Source organism: Perkinsus marinus (genome assembly GCF_000006405.1).
Source record: "Perkinsus marinus ATCC 50983 genomic scaffold scf_1104296969090, whole genome shotgun sequence".
Lineage (NCBI taxonomy): Eukaryota > Perkinsozoa > Perkinsida > Perkinsidae > Perkinsus > Perkinsus marinus.
Window position 1 is genome coordinate 98153 of NW_003202922.1, and position 13424 is coordinate 111576.

Here is a 13424-nt window from a genome sequence, read left to right on the forward strand (position 1 = left end):
GCGCTGTCCCTTCGAAACAGCTCAGCGGAAATCTTGACCCCGGGACAGCAGTACTGGTGAAAACGAATAGTGCTTAACGCAAGCTGACGGTCCGATATAGAGGAAGCTTCTGAGTCAATCACTTGGCCAGCAGCCAATCCCTATAAAATCCTTTTCGGACGGGATCGACTTCCTCCAACTTGAGGAAAATGTCTCTAATCTCATCTTTCGAGCTCTCCTCATCCAAGGCTCGAAGAATCTTCGCCTTTGTTAACAGCGCATATCTAAGGCCACAATAAAGTGTTCCAATGTGATCCTTAACTGACAGTAGTGAGGATATGAAAACATCTGTAAACTGCGATATCAACACCCTCGCAACGTAATGTAAAGTAGCCCGATCGATTCAGTATCAGCCGCTCTAATCCTACTTAGCATCAGCTTCAACTTGCAGCAACTCCTCCACAGAAGTCAACTCATCCCTCAGAATACCAACCTGCTCGGAAGTATACCTGTGGAGGGGTTCTCCTTTAAACACTCTGGAAGGCCCAGTATGCAGTGACTCAACTACTCATACAAATAGGCGCTCCCTGACGAACATATGGTCTCAAACTGCTATCGACCGACAACGCCTTCTCGATTCAACCGATTCAGGTCAGTTCCGTGCGTATCGACACTGCCTACTCGTCGCCAGGTTTGTGTTCTCCCATAGCGGCTATTGTGAGCCAGTTGTGATACTGCCAGACAGATTGGTCATTCGGCTCGGTATAGTACGCTTGACGGACCTATCAAATACAACTCCCATTGAGTCGATGCTTATCAACTAGAAATGCACAACTCCCCGCATGACTAATGACCAATCTTCATAATTCCTAGTATTAAGACTGCATAGGCTTCTCTAGTACTTCCTAGTTCGAGTACTCCAACGAGAGCATCCTCAAAAACAATGAGTGTCAGGAAGGACACCTCTACCGCATATACCTCCCCTACGCTTTACCAAATCGAGCTCCTCATGAACATCCAAGTCCTTCAAAGTGCTGCGAAGATGCCAGGCAGAATAGTTGCTGAAATTCTGATCGATGAGCCGCTGACTCGTCTCTCGATCGAGCTTGGTCTTATCTCCTTTATAAGCTGGATGCGAGAGCAAGAACCTAACGAGCACATGAAGGACGCCAAAGAGGTCACTATTGGACGGAAACAGCTCTGCGGTCCACCCACCCAAACTGCAAGGAAAACTCACAAATGACGGAGCGATACCGCATAGACTTGTGATAAGTCAAAGACTATATATCGATACCACAAGCAGGTCTAAACAATACGGAGTGAAACCTCCAGCATGTCGAGCAACGATCAGATCGAATGGGAACGGTGAATTTTGTGTTTTGGTAGAGGAAGTCAGAAATAGCACTCCGAGACCGGATGCGGGATAGGTCCAATCGGGAATGATAGTCTGGATGACAGCGAGTGATAGTGTGGACCGTGTTACGATTACTTAGAACTATTTAGGATCCATCGAGCATCGACTTACGCTCGGTAGTTCCACACATGGAAGTTGCGGCCATCGTATGACAATAGTTTATCAATGACACTCAGCTCGCTCGCTATCAACCTCTCTGGAGTCTGCTGCTCACTGCTGCCTGAGGGCGACAATATTGTCGGGATAATTCTTGACCATACCACTCCATGGCCACTTCAGACAAATGGACTCACCTTCATCCACCGGACTGTTGGTCGACAGGAGATCAAGGAGTTCATCTACGACCCATCTCCTCTGATGCCATACACAGTAGGATTTGGTGATACTAAATCGAAGTAGTGTCAAACGTCAATCATGTGAACCGCCCAGTGATGACGCACAGAGCCAGAATGCGTGAAAGCAAATCTTAATTTCTAGGAGCGTTCATTCGGATCGTCAACGGTATATCATAAGTTCACAACTGGACGTGATAATACTCTATAGTTAGAAAGCGTCCTAACGTCGAGAAGAAACTAAGCACAGTATCGTAAACGTAGTAGTCGTGATACAGTGGACAAGAGCCACCTACAGTTTGGTGGCCATGTTGAGTAACTCCAACTCCTTCTCCAAAGCAGGCACTCGCAAGGATGTGGGGAGTCGAGAGAGCAAATCGCGCCTGACGACACCATCGATAGCTCCCCGCGAATTTGCGAGAGTAAATTCACTGTATTGAGGCTGAAGATACTACCGGAAATTCCAAATCGTGGCAACCTCCGGGTTGATCTGCAAGGCCTTCATAGTCAGCCCATTCACTTCTGGAGTCATCTCCTCACTGACAAGAAAACAAAACTCGAGTGAACCGAACACTGGGGTTCGACGACTATCGTTGATACTCCCAGGTGCTCCGCACTCTCACACGCGAGCCGAATAGCCTCCCATGTGAAATTACAAGTGACCTGCCCTCTACAGTACTGATTCCTCGAAATTATACACTTATATCACGAAGGTTCACTGCGCTCCTCCTTTTCCTCGGAGGCTCACCAGGTTTTCCTAGCTTCCAATACATCATGCATGAGCTTCAACGCCTTAGCTGCTTTCTCCCTGTCCAACGACTTCTGCTCCGAAGAGATCTCATCGTGTGACAACTTACGCCGGCCGTGTTGCATTATAAAGAAAAAACGCTACCAAACAACCGTTGACAGAGTCGGTGGTCCACAGATATGTAGAAAAAATATAGGAAATATGTACAAATCACATCAGGGAACCTCACGATCGACCTACGATAGATCGACGCGATTCGCGCTGCAAAACTCAACTCGGCCGCAGTCCGAAACTATCAGGGATCGTCATCCTCACTGTCCGACCCCATGAGTTGCATTAACCGCATCGTGAGCTGCTCAGCCCGCTGCCTCCTTTCTGCGTCAGAGCCAGCCTGCAGTGCCGAATCATGAGCTGCCTTGATTTGGCTCATCAACCCGTCCAACTCTTCTATGCTCACTTCGTCAGCCTTCTTCTCAGCCGAATCATTCTGCTTCGCTCCGTCGCCTCCCTGTTCAATTTTCAACACCGCGTTAGACCAGTCATGCATCTTCAAAGCCTCGAGAACCCGCTCTGGCTCCTCGTCGAAATCAACGACTTCAAAACCTCTATCCCAGCACCACTCTTCAACTCTCGTCGTGATCGATCCCATCATGACCATCAGTTTAACAGCGGACTCGTCAAAGCGACCTTCTGGAAGACAGACGGAGCCGGGCCGCTCTACCACTAGAATAACAGCTTCAGCAGGCTTGCCATCAATTTCGCTGCTGCACTCGACGTGAATGCTGCAGGTATAGTATTTGGTGTCCAATTCGAGAGTAGCTTGCCTCTCCGACAGCCCCAGCGACTCAAGAACGGGTGAGGGGTCGCATGAAGGACCGATAGGAACCACTCTCGCGACAGGGAGAGGCTGAGCGGACATGATGAACAGGTTGAGTTTCTACTAATCTTCTGGAATTTTTCATCGCCAGCAACTTAGCCACATTTTGATGGATAAGAGAGAAAAACGAATCCGGCCCATCCTCAACAAAACAACTCATCGAGGTATCAGTGATAATATTACATGCAAGATGCTATCAAACAGTTATATAACCTCCCCCTCGATAATGTCGATGAATGAAATATCACTAGCACTCTCTTCATCTCCCCAGTCCTCTCGCACAACGATCGCCTCAACGGCCACTGTGGATTGCGCATCTTCCTGGTCACGATGATCATTCACATCCGAAGCTAGGTCCCCGGCCAATATGCTCTTCGAAACCACCATCTCCGTAGGGGACATTGGCATCTGAAAACAGCATAGCAGAAATCCCCAAATCAGCCCTCGAGTTTCGGAAAAGTCGTCTCAACAAGTGAATACACAAGCGCTTGTAGTGCTCCTTCTTCGCTCTTGATAGCTGACCTCGTCAGAGCGCCCCGCATATTTCATCAGCTCAGCGGTGAATATTCAATTAAACGAACCCCCTTCGGAGCGCTATCGGTTGGTCAATTGATCTCGCAATAGACCAGCAGAGTCCAAGAGACCAACTGGATCTACCACGTCGATATGTTATTCGATCATCATATTACCACGGGGAACATCAATGAGCTGCCCTTCTCTTCCTCAACTGGCGGGAAGTCGGCCGGGGACTTCAAACAGCCATTCTTGACCACCACATCCCTCCTCGACTTCGACAAGTGACCACGAAGTTTACCCAAGAACACACGAAGTACCGAACCATACTGACACAGGCCAGCCTGATCCAGCGCCCTAAAGACATAACATAAGCTCCTCCAAAACGACCCAACGACAAGAAAGCAGTCCGGTCACCAGGAATCGTACTACGAGGAACTCAAGTAAAAAGGTCATGGGCAGCTATCCTCGTCACTTTGTAAGGATTGCTACATACCCTACGCACGACGAGACAGTGCTCCACTTAGATGCTCACCACAAGATGTCCTCCGCTAGCATCACTCTCCTGCCTTCTCGTGTGCATCGCTGTGCCGCTAGATGAGTAACAAACATCAGGAACTCGCTTATACAGTCCTGACATCCGACAACAAGAACAAACCAACTGAAGGTACCCGACCAATCGCGCTTTCTCGCTCAACTTCCTGTCGGCCTAGTCCCACCTGTAATGTGAGCTTGAAACACTTGCCGATGCAGCCTGGCTTGTCCGGTAAGGCGTTCTGCACTACTGTCACAATGTTCGTCCACGGAAGGTACCTGCAAGATTCACCAAGTCCGCCACGATCCGAATCATGCGCGCAAATCATCTATTTTCTTCTACCCTTGTTCCACTGCATACGACATGTCCTTAGGAAGCTCGCCCTTCACCTCTTCCAAAAATAGTTTCTCTCGCAGCAAGTTTCCTATACGAAAAAGCACCTCTTCACATGTTCTCCCATGCCCACCGTTTATCACTACCCTGGACCGGTAAAGCTGAAGTGGAGCCTTGCTCTCCTGATTGCTGTTCAGACTGGTTTGCGTCACATGAGGACGATGAGATGTGGCTGCTGTTCACCACACCAGCAGTAATTCGATCGGTCTCGGATACTCTCGAGTCCTGCACATGGCCAGCGGCATGTCTCTGATGAAGTGGAATTATCTCTGTAGGACCGGAGCGACACAGAAGGGACACAGAAGCCAACAATCACGTGCTTCAGCTCAGCGACGCCATGATCAAACCATAACGCTGCGCTCGATCTCTAGCTACCCGTGATCCATTAGAGTTAGATGTGGCGACTTTTTCGGTGTCCTCATCAGGCTTGCGCCGCCTCTTCCCTTTTCTCAGCGCCTTTGCCACGTCGTAGCGCATGGATGCTGCTCGCAGTACGGAGCTAGGCATGTTCCAAAGAGGCTGTATCCATAACAAATCCACCATGGAGTCTCAACGGTACCAATAGATGCTGCGAGTCAAGTGAGACCATCTCCCAACGGCATCAGAACGATTATCCTGAAGATGGCGTCGAGCCAATCAACGCGGCAATCGACAAGGAAGTGTGGAAATCATGCCGTTCCACAACCCATCTCAAATAACAAGTAGTCATAGTGTAACGTATACGCGCACCGAGACATGCAAAATTCATTCAAGTCAACCGTGACCTCTAACTCTAATGATAGCTACGAAGATCCATTGAAAGTCAACCGTTCCGGAACTGCCGTTCCCACATAACACCTCCGCTCGACCACAGGGGTCGCCGCATGGAGGATCCCAACGGGAAAATGATAATGACGATGATGATGATGATGATGATGATGATCACGATGACGTCGTCCGAGCATCTTAACCGGGGTCAAGTTGCGCGCCAGAGACACTGGGTTGTCCACTGTCCAAAGTCGCATATGGCTTGGAACGTGGGTCAGCAGAGGCAAGGGAATTCCCAAAGGAGCGACGCTCGCTTGAACCATCGTCGGAGGTAGAGCCGATTTCCCTTCGAGAGTTTGAATGACCTCACGAAAGGACATCTGTGGGATCGGAGGAGAAGAAACGCAGAGCAAAAGACCCAATAGCGCCTTGAACAAAGACTGAACCTGAAGTGAGCGGACGCTGACGTAATACACGCGAATGTACAGATAAATGCCCAGCGAAGTACCTCGGGCAAAGTGTCGCAGATCCCAATGCTCTCCAGTATGCTCCGCTTCAACAGACATAAGGCCTCGTGAACTCGAATGGGAGCCTGACATCACAACTAAGCATCACTTCACTATTCCCCAGCATATGCAAATTCCTCGCCGGCCGACGATGCATATGACGAGTAGAATCTATACTTGAGTATTCGGCCCATCACCATCGCAAAGACTCTTTGGCAATGACCGGAACGGAAAGAACCTCGCAGGAACTTTACTACCCGTTGAGCGTCAAGTCTTCGTTGCAAAACTCCCCAGTTGCCTTCCTCCTTGAACGTTTCCAATAAATCTCTCCAAAACGGCATCACTTCTTCCCAATACTTCTCGAAAGCCGCAACCACTCCCTCTATCGCACAATTTGCCCCACTCCTCCCGACCTCTGAGCGAGGTGGAGAGTCCAACCCTACAACCTCCGATGGCTCCTCCTCCTTGGGAGACCTCGCACTCGGCAGACTGCTGTTATCATGGGAACCATCTGTGGAGCTAAGTAGGGCAGTCGAAAAGTCCCCTGACTGCCAGGATACTCCCTTGCCAGTACAGGACTCTGACACTGAACTTCGCCCAAGTCGCCGGTACAACTTCGAGAGGACTTCAATAACAGTAAGCGCCAATGCATGATGGTCTAGTCTACGCAAGTAATCGCGCAACATCTCCGGGCAGTTCTCCACGTACCGATGCCCGCGTAGAAAGAGCAGCCACTCGCACACCGGCCAGTAGCGGCAATCCCCCGCTAAACCCTGGCGGGCACTAAACGTTCTTCGCTGCGAACAAAGACCAAAGTCGATCAATGTAAAGTCACCAGTCTTCACATTAACCAATATATTATGAGAGCATACATCCCTATGAATAATGTACTTCGATGTGACTTCCAGAGCTCCGGCCATCTGCGCTAACAGTCGGGTGCAAACACTGATTACATCTTCTACGGTATCAACTTGCTGACCGAGGTCGACCCTCCGCAGCCAATCGTCAAGAGCAACAGAATCCGCTACGAGATTCAGGACTAACAAATTCCGATGCCGGTCGAACGCTATGAGCTCGCTCAGCCGAGCACCGGCGGCACAACCCTTCCACGCTTGCATGGCTTCAGCCTCTTTCGCTCCAGACTTGTCGGTAGCCTTGATAGCAACTCGTCTATCCCCACACCGTGCTTCCCACACCATTCCGAAAGACCCCGACCCAACTGACTTCTCTATAATGTACTCGACACCATCGATCTCTACACAATCCCCGACACCCAATTCCTCTGGTGAATCACTATTGCTCTGAAAACCATCATTATCACAATATCCAATCGAATCGTTACCCTGGTACACTCCCCGACACGCTCAGGACTATTCACGCCAAAAACCTCCTCCTAAAAGTCAGGCAAAGAGTACTTATGAGATCAAGATCTGAGCTAAGCGCATCAGAGAGCACCCCACTCACATGACTAGCAAGACCTTCGAAAGACGGTGTAGGGGGACTCAGATCGCCTAATCCCGCCATGTCGTGAACGGACCTCGCCGACCGAACCGCGTAGGAAAGAGGATGACCTACCATAGTGATAGCAAGACCCGATAACCTAATGACAAAGAGCTTGTGTGAAATAATTGCTGAGAGTATGACGGGTAGAGCTGGACGAATGCGATGAGTGCAAGATACTCCCAAATATCTGAAACCGTAAGATATCTCCACACTAGAGAGAAACGGTTAGATTCAAGAGCATAACAATCCTACCATGCTCAACACGGGATGCGATTCACCGCCCTCCCATTAGCCCGATACTTCACGAACGCAAGCCGGAAAGCTCCATATAGCAACTTGTAACACGGTAACCTATCGGTTCACCAACAGATCATAAGAAACGTAACAATCGCTTGGAACGCTTGCTAGTAGACAATTTTTCTTCTGTGCTTGAACGAAAACGAAACCTGCGGCCCATCGTGTAGGTCGCCCAGACATCGTTTTCTTACAGCACTATCTAAGTTGTATTAGAAGCCTATAGGCTCTAGCAGTGGTGTAAACGGAAAGGTCTCATTCCCATTCCGGACACAGATATCAGACAGCAAAGGGCAACGGTCACGAAAGCAACGCCAAGGGCATCAACAGCCAAGGCGTGACATACTTTTCACTAGACGACAAGAGCACGTCCGCATCACCCTGCATGGTACGGTGACACCCAGGAAGGAGGAACTAGAGGACAACTAAAGCAGTTGACCAACAAAAACGGTAAGAACGACACTCGGGAACCGAATGTAAAACGAAAGCGACCGCTTTCCGAAGGAACAACAGGCTCATCCAATAATGGGCTCATAATTCGCCAATGGAAAACGACCTCAACTAGATAGCAGGAGTCTCAAGTTCAGATGTAAACTGCGTGTCACCGAACCATTGACTGGTGATACGTTATATTAGATACGCTCAGAAAGAGTGGCTTATCCAAATACTAAAGCTCAATCATCAGATGCTTCCTTCGCTCAAAGACATTAAGACGAATATTATGGACAGAACTTGATGCTCAAGAAGAAGAGAACCATTAGACATACTTCATTCATAATACCACAACGAATGGATATACTCAGTCATCACAGCTGCTGCTGGACAAAGAGAGAAATGCAAGGACTGGTATAAACACTAAAACATGGAGTCCCAATGATCATAGTCTTATTAAAGTGGCAACTACTTGGCCTTAACGAAGGTAGTTGTATTGACAGGTAATTGATAGTAACATAATATCCGCAGTATCGGCAGCAGCGGCTTTTAAAATAGCACTGCTGTTGCTGCTGAATACCACTATGTACAGCACTGACTACCGTCCACCAGCCAATACTGGTACCGCACTACCCTCATAGCCAGAAGTAGACTGGCTCGAGCCACGGCCCTCTTCGATATCACGAACCAGGTCAACACCATCAACCGACACCGTTGAGACGGATGATGATGAAGAGTTTATTGCCTTCATATCACCTCCCACAGATGCACTTCCTGAAGTCCCCTTATTAAGCGTAGGAGGCGTGATGAGGAAAATGCCCTTAGCAGCGGCTTCAACCAGCTTCTTAGGGAGGAATATAAGTGTAATGATAAGACCCAATGCAGCCACACCAGTGCACACATACATAACACCGGCGAGACCAATAGAAGTCTGCAACGTAGGGAAAATGAACGACCCTATAATCGCACCAAGCTTTCCAGAAGCTGCAGACATACCATGGCAAGTGGTCTTTACACTGGTTGGATATATCTCCGAGGGGATGACATAAGACGTAGTATTGGGACCAAAGTTAGTCCAGAAGAAAGTAATGCCGAAAATGATCAAATTTAGATACTTGTTCGCGTTGAATTGCGTACATATAGCCATAACAACGTAGAAAATACACATCATACAGAAACCTAGAACCTGTATCTTCCAACGCCCAAGGATATCAATGAACCAACAGGCACAGATGTAACCAGGCAATGCCAGTAAGGAGACAACCAAAGCGAACCAAGCGTCTTGGATGACCGCCTGCTCGCCACTTCCATTAGGGAAGAGTTCAGCTGACACTGAATGCTTAAACTCACCGGTACCATAGAATGTAACATCCATACACAACCACGCCATCATAGTGCCGATAAGCGGCCTCAAGTATACCCGCAGTGTACTTAGGAAACCATTCAACTGAGTTGAGAAACTCGTCTTATTCTTCTTCTTGCGGGCTTGTTGCTCCTTGAAGGCAGCAGACTCCTTCATACCCAATCTCAAATACAGTGCAGTGAGACTAGGCACGACCGTGAAGCAAACGAGAACACGCCAACAGATCTCCATAGGGCAACCGGCGTAGAGTAAAATGAGAGGCAGAACGGCAGCGAATATCATACCAAGTCCTTGCATCGAAAAAACACCAGTTGTGATGCGCCCGCGAGTAGCGTTATCGGAGCGCTCCGATGCCATAGCTGCAGATAGAGGATACTCACCACCGATTCCGAAGCCCAACACGAGACGACACACAAAGAGCTGATGCGCCAAAGAGAACGTCGTAGACCGTTGAATACACGCTGAGCAAACAGCACCTAGTGCCACGAACGCACCAGTACATAAGATACCAATCCTGCGACCAACTTGGTCACCAACAACTCCGAAGAAAAGCATACCAGCAACCGCACCGATAGAAGTCGCCGAGGCCACCAGACCTTTGGTACTGGCGTCCATGCCTAGTCCAGTAGGATCTTCCTCTTGCATCTCGCTGAGAATAGCCAAGACTATGTCAATAACGAACATGTCGTAAGCATCAGCAAAGAAACCAGCACCTAGTTTACAGATAAGAGGTAAGTTTTTCGTATAAACTTGTAATGTGGTCAACTCCTCTTTGGCAGGAGGGGAATCATCCTTCGTAGGAACGGCTTCGACCACCTGGGGTTCTGTAAGAGAGGAACCATCGTCGCCGGGCATAACTGTTTTATAACACAAACAACGCTTCTATAAAGAATAGAAATATCCTACTACTAGAATGCCCCTCAACATGAAACTCCGCAACCCAACAGGCTGCATCTCGTGACCATCAACCGCAGTATTTCACCGAATGCATTCGACGCGAATCATCATTGCTCACAACAATGACAGGGACCCCAAAGTGTCAGATCTCACTCGAAACAAGATCGATCGATCCGAAGCTAACAAGCACCTCACATCCGAAGAAGCTAGGCCGACATCACACTGTGAACCAACACGACAACGCTGTCGAGGGTCGGGGCGCGCGCGAGTGACATTTCTGTGGCGCGTGACGATTTCAACACACATTTTTGCTTCTTAGTGGTTGCACCATGCGATTGACCGCCGTCAGCAGAGTGACTCGCCCATGCTTGAATTCACGTCCAAGCCTCACATCCCGTGGTAAGTTAGATAACCGATTGTGACCGGAGACTCTCTGATATGCTTTTCTCTTACAGCGGCATTTGGCTTCGTAGTGGCGCTGTGAACTTATCGCATACATCTCATCATTCGGAATTTGTCTGCTGACCTTAAAAAAGTTAGACAAAATTCCTTCTTGAACGACCCTCCGCTCGAAGGCGCTATAGGCGTAGACATACGTTGTCTCAGTTACTGTGTCAGTCACACAGCCAAGCCCTCTCGAGGTGTGGTGTAAGCACCGATCCCCTGGGTCCAGGTGGCCAACACGAGCTGCTCATGGATCGGGCCCACGTGAGTTTCAACTTCCTTCCTACTACATCTTGTCTCCCGCTTCTCCGCTCAGTCATTTCGATCGTTCGCAAATACAGAAAATGGATGCGTCATGGTCGATAAGTGAATGATGATGGCGTAACCATACACATGCAAGAGCTTAGTTTCGGTGACCTTCCAGTGTCTTGATTTGCTAATTCTATTGGGATGGTCGTTGGCTTCTCGCTGAGGAGTTCTCCAAATGTTTGAGTATCGAGGCATGCCGTGAACGTTAGTAACCTATCGCTCAATACACATTCGAGATCACAACACTTCCAACTCACTTGCTCATCTGAGTTCTCTCTCCGAGTCATCTGATACGAGAAGTCACCAGGAGTCAACTAGTGCACAGCTGCCAGAGGCTTGCCTCTAACAGCAGTATACTGACCTCAACATGTTCAACGTCTCAATAGCATCCATTAATCGTTGTGTTTGCGGCTTCTGTATATCACTGCTTCCGTTTCCAGCCTGCCCTAGATGTCAGGCCCCCGACGACGACGAAAAACAAAGTCTTTCTCCCCGTTCCGAAATGAACGGACCTGTTACAAAGCGTTGACTGATGGTTACAGCGATTTCGAGAACTCCCTTGCCAACAAGGTATGTGCTCAGAGCCGCTGCCTTCCTTGTCCGTCTCTCGGCATGTTCCGAAGTGATGCATCCAGGTGTTATCGCTAACCTTACTAGCAGCATCCGAACGTGACAGAGGGAATAAGCCAATGCTTTCGGAGACTCCTGAGGGAACCCACGTCATCAAGTTCCCCGTTTTCAACGCCATCGATCCCCAGTATGGGAGTGTTGAGGTACAGTGCAGCAACGGATGAGTCTCGTCGTCGTTGTGAATCGCATGCTCAACATTTTTACGCAATTCTTCTCCGCTCAGGCCCCGCTGGAAATGTCTCTAGACGTCGCCGACGTATCAGCATTGGTGAGCCTCCTCAATGAGCCTTCAAGTGGTTTGACGAGCAAGTGTGAAGTGAACAGAGAGGTTCGGCTCTGGCATCACTTGCGGCGGATGCAGCGTAGCGCAGTGGAAGGTTCGTAGCTTTCACCTCTGAAAAACAAAGGCTTCTTCCCAGGCATTTGCATACGTTTCTATCGAGCCATGCGTTCACTCGCGGCTCAATTGGCATCACACATGGGGCTTTCTCTATACCAGTAAGACAACAGCTAGGGATCTCGATTACTATCATGCTCAGGAGCATCGAGGTCAGCGAGGCCGAAGATCAGGAGGGCCTTGTCAAGCCGCCAATATCTGACATTTCGGAGGTGAAGCTTCGTGCTCGTGACTTCGTAGCCGTTGAACCGAACACTCACGATTACTCTACTACCGAGTCCGAAAGTGCTCACCGAGGGCCAGTTGTTTCCGAGGCCGAGTGCCAACGTATATTCAATAGATTGTATTCCGATGCAATAGAGCATCGAGAACGGAAAACTGCCAAAGCCGAGCAGAAACGACAGGAAGAACGACAACGGGAGGTCGCGGAATGCTCCTTCTCCCCGGTTATTATCGCCGGCGACTCGAACTTCAGTCCGCATCGGGCTCGTAGGGCGAGCTTGAGGCTCTACCAAGATGCAGACAACCGGCGACAGAGGCGGAGACGTATTGAGGAGGAAACCTTCTGTCGCAACCTTTATTCGGCTGCGATAACTCCATCGAAGTCCGTTAGCGCTATTTCTGATCGACTCTATCGAGAAGCTGCGATAAGGCAGCAAAAGCGCGCCGAACTGGCCGCTAAGTCGCTATCGAGCTTCAGCCCAGACTGCTCCAAGAGCAGACGGTCTTTCGATACACTCCTGAACATAACATTTCTGAAAGAAACCGAGACTATCGAATGTAGCGATCAAGAAAGCGGATGGACCGGGTACGCAGGGAAATTCACAGCTACCAGTGACAGCTATCACTCGTACTCATTCAGGTCGCAAGCCGTTTCAGAAGCGGACGATGAGGAGGAGCCCTCTGGGTGAGTACTGCTACTGTGAAGTCATAATGCATTCCATTGAGACTAGAAACTACAGCTTCTACTTACATGTTCAGATCGGAGGTTTGGGTTGACGACCCGAGCCTCGGTGAGGAGCGGGAACTCGTCGACATGACCGATGCTACTCTCGAGGCTTATAGATTGTTGGGAAAGTTGCAGCGATCCGGGTCGGAGAACGACACGGAT

The 13424-nt window shown here is 49.3% G+C and overlaps 4 protein-coding genes across 4 annotated transcripts; all 4 read right to left on the bottom strand.

Annotated features, from left to right (window-relative positions):
- Nucleotides 1-118: 118 nt before the first annotated feature.
- Nucleotides 119-2599, bottom strand: Pmar_PMAR002859 (farnesyltransferase, putative; the record flags this gene model as incomplete). Its single annotated transcript, XM_002768030.1, has 9 exons — nt 2474-2599; nt 2181-2264; nt 2022-2108; nt 1687-1778; nt 1505-1613; nt 974-1127; nt 661-761; nt 408-488; nt 119-263 (listed from the first exon to the last, which is right to left on the bottom strand). Exons 1-9 carry the CDS (start codon nt 2596-2598, stop codon nt 119-121), a joined length of 978 nt encoding a protein of 325 aa, XP_002768076.1. The 5' UTR covers nt 2599.
- Nucleotides 2600-2758: 159 nt separating this feature from the next.
- Pmar_PMAR002860 (hypothetical protein) lies at nt 2759-3415 on the bottom strand. Its single transcript, XM_002768031.1, has one exon. The coding sequence runs from the start codon at nt 3390-3392 to the stop codon at nt 2769-2771; it is 624 nt and encodes a 207-aa protein (XP_002768077.1). The 5' UTR covers nt 3393-3415; the 3' UTR covers nt 2759-2768.
- Nucleotides 3416-3955: 540 nt separating this feature from the next.
- Nucleotides 3956-7622, bottom strand: Pmar_PMAR002861 (ccaat-binding transcription factor subunit a, putative; the record flags this gene model as incomplete). The annotated part of the gene is made up of 12 exons (XM_002768032.1): nt 3956-4003; nt 4040-4220; nt 4399-4496; nt 4583-4676; nt 4741-4822; nt 4878-5040; nt 5167-5310; nt 5742-5984; nt 6047-6130; nt 6302-7345; nt 7387-7437; nt 7509-7622. The coding sequence occupies 12 exons, from the start codon at nt 7620-7622 to the stop codon at nt 3956-3958; spliced, it is 2346 nt and encodes a 781-aa protein (XP_002768078.1).
- Nucleotides 7623-7895: 273 nt separating this feature from the next.
- Nucleotides 7896-10520, bottom strand: Pmar_PMAR002862 (inorganic phosphate transporter, putative). Its single transcript, XM_002768033.1, has one exon. It carries the CDS (start codon nt 10489-10491, stop codon nt 8872-8874), a length of 1620 nt encoding a protein of 539 aa, XP_002768079.1. The 5' UTR covers nt 10492-10520; the 3' UTR covers nt 7896-8871.
- Nucleotides 10521-13424: the final 2904 nt, after the last annotated feature.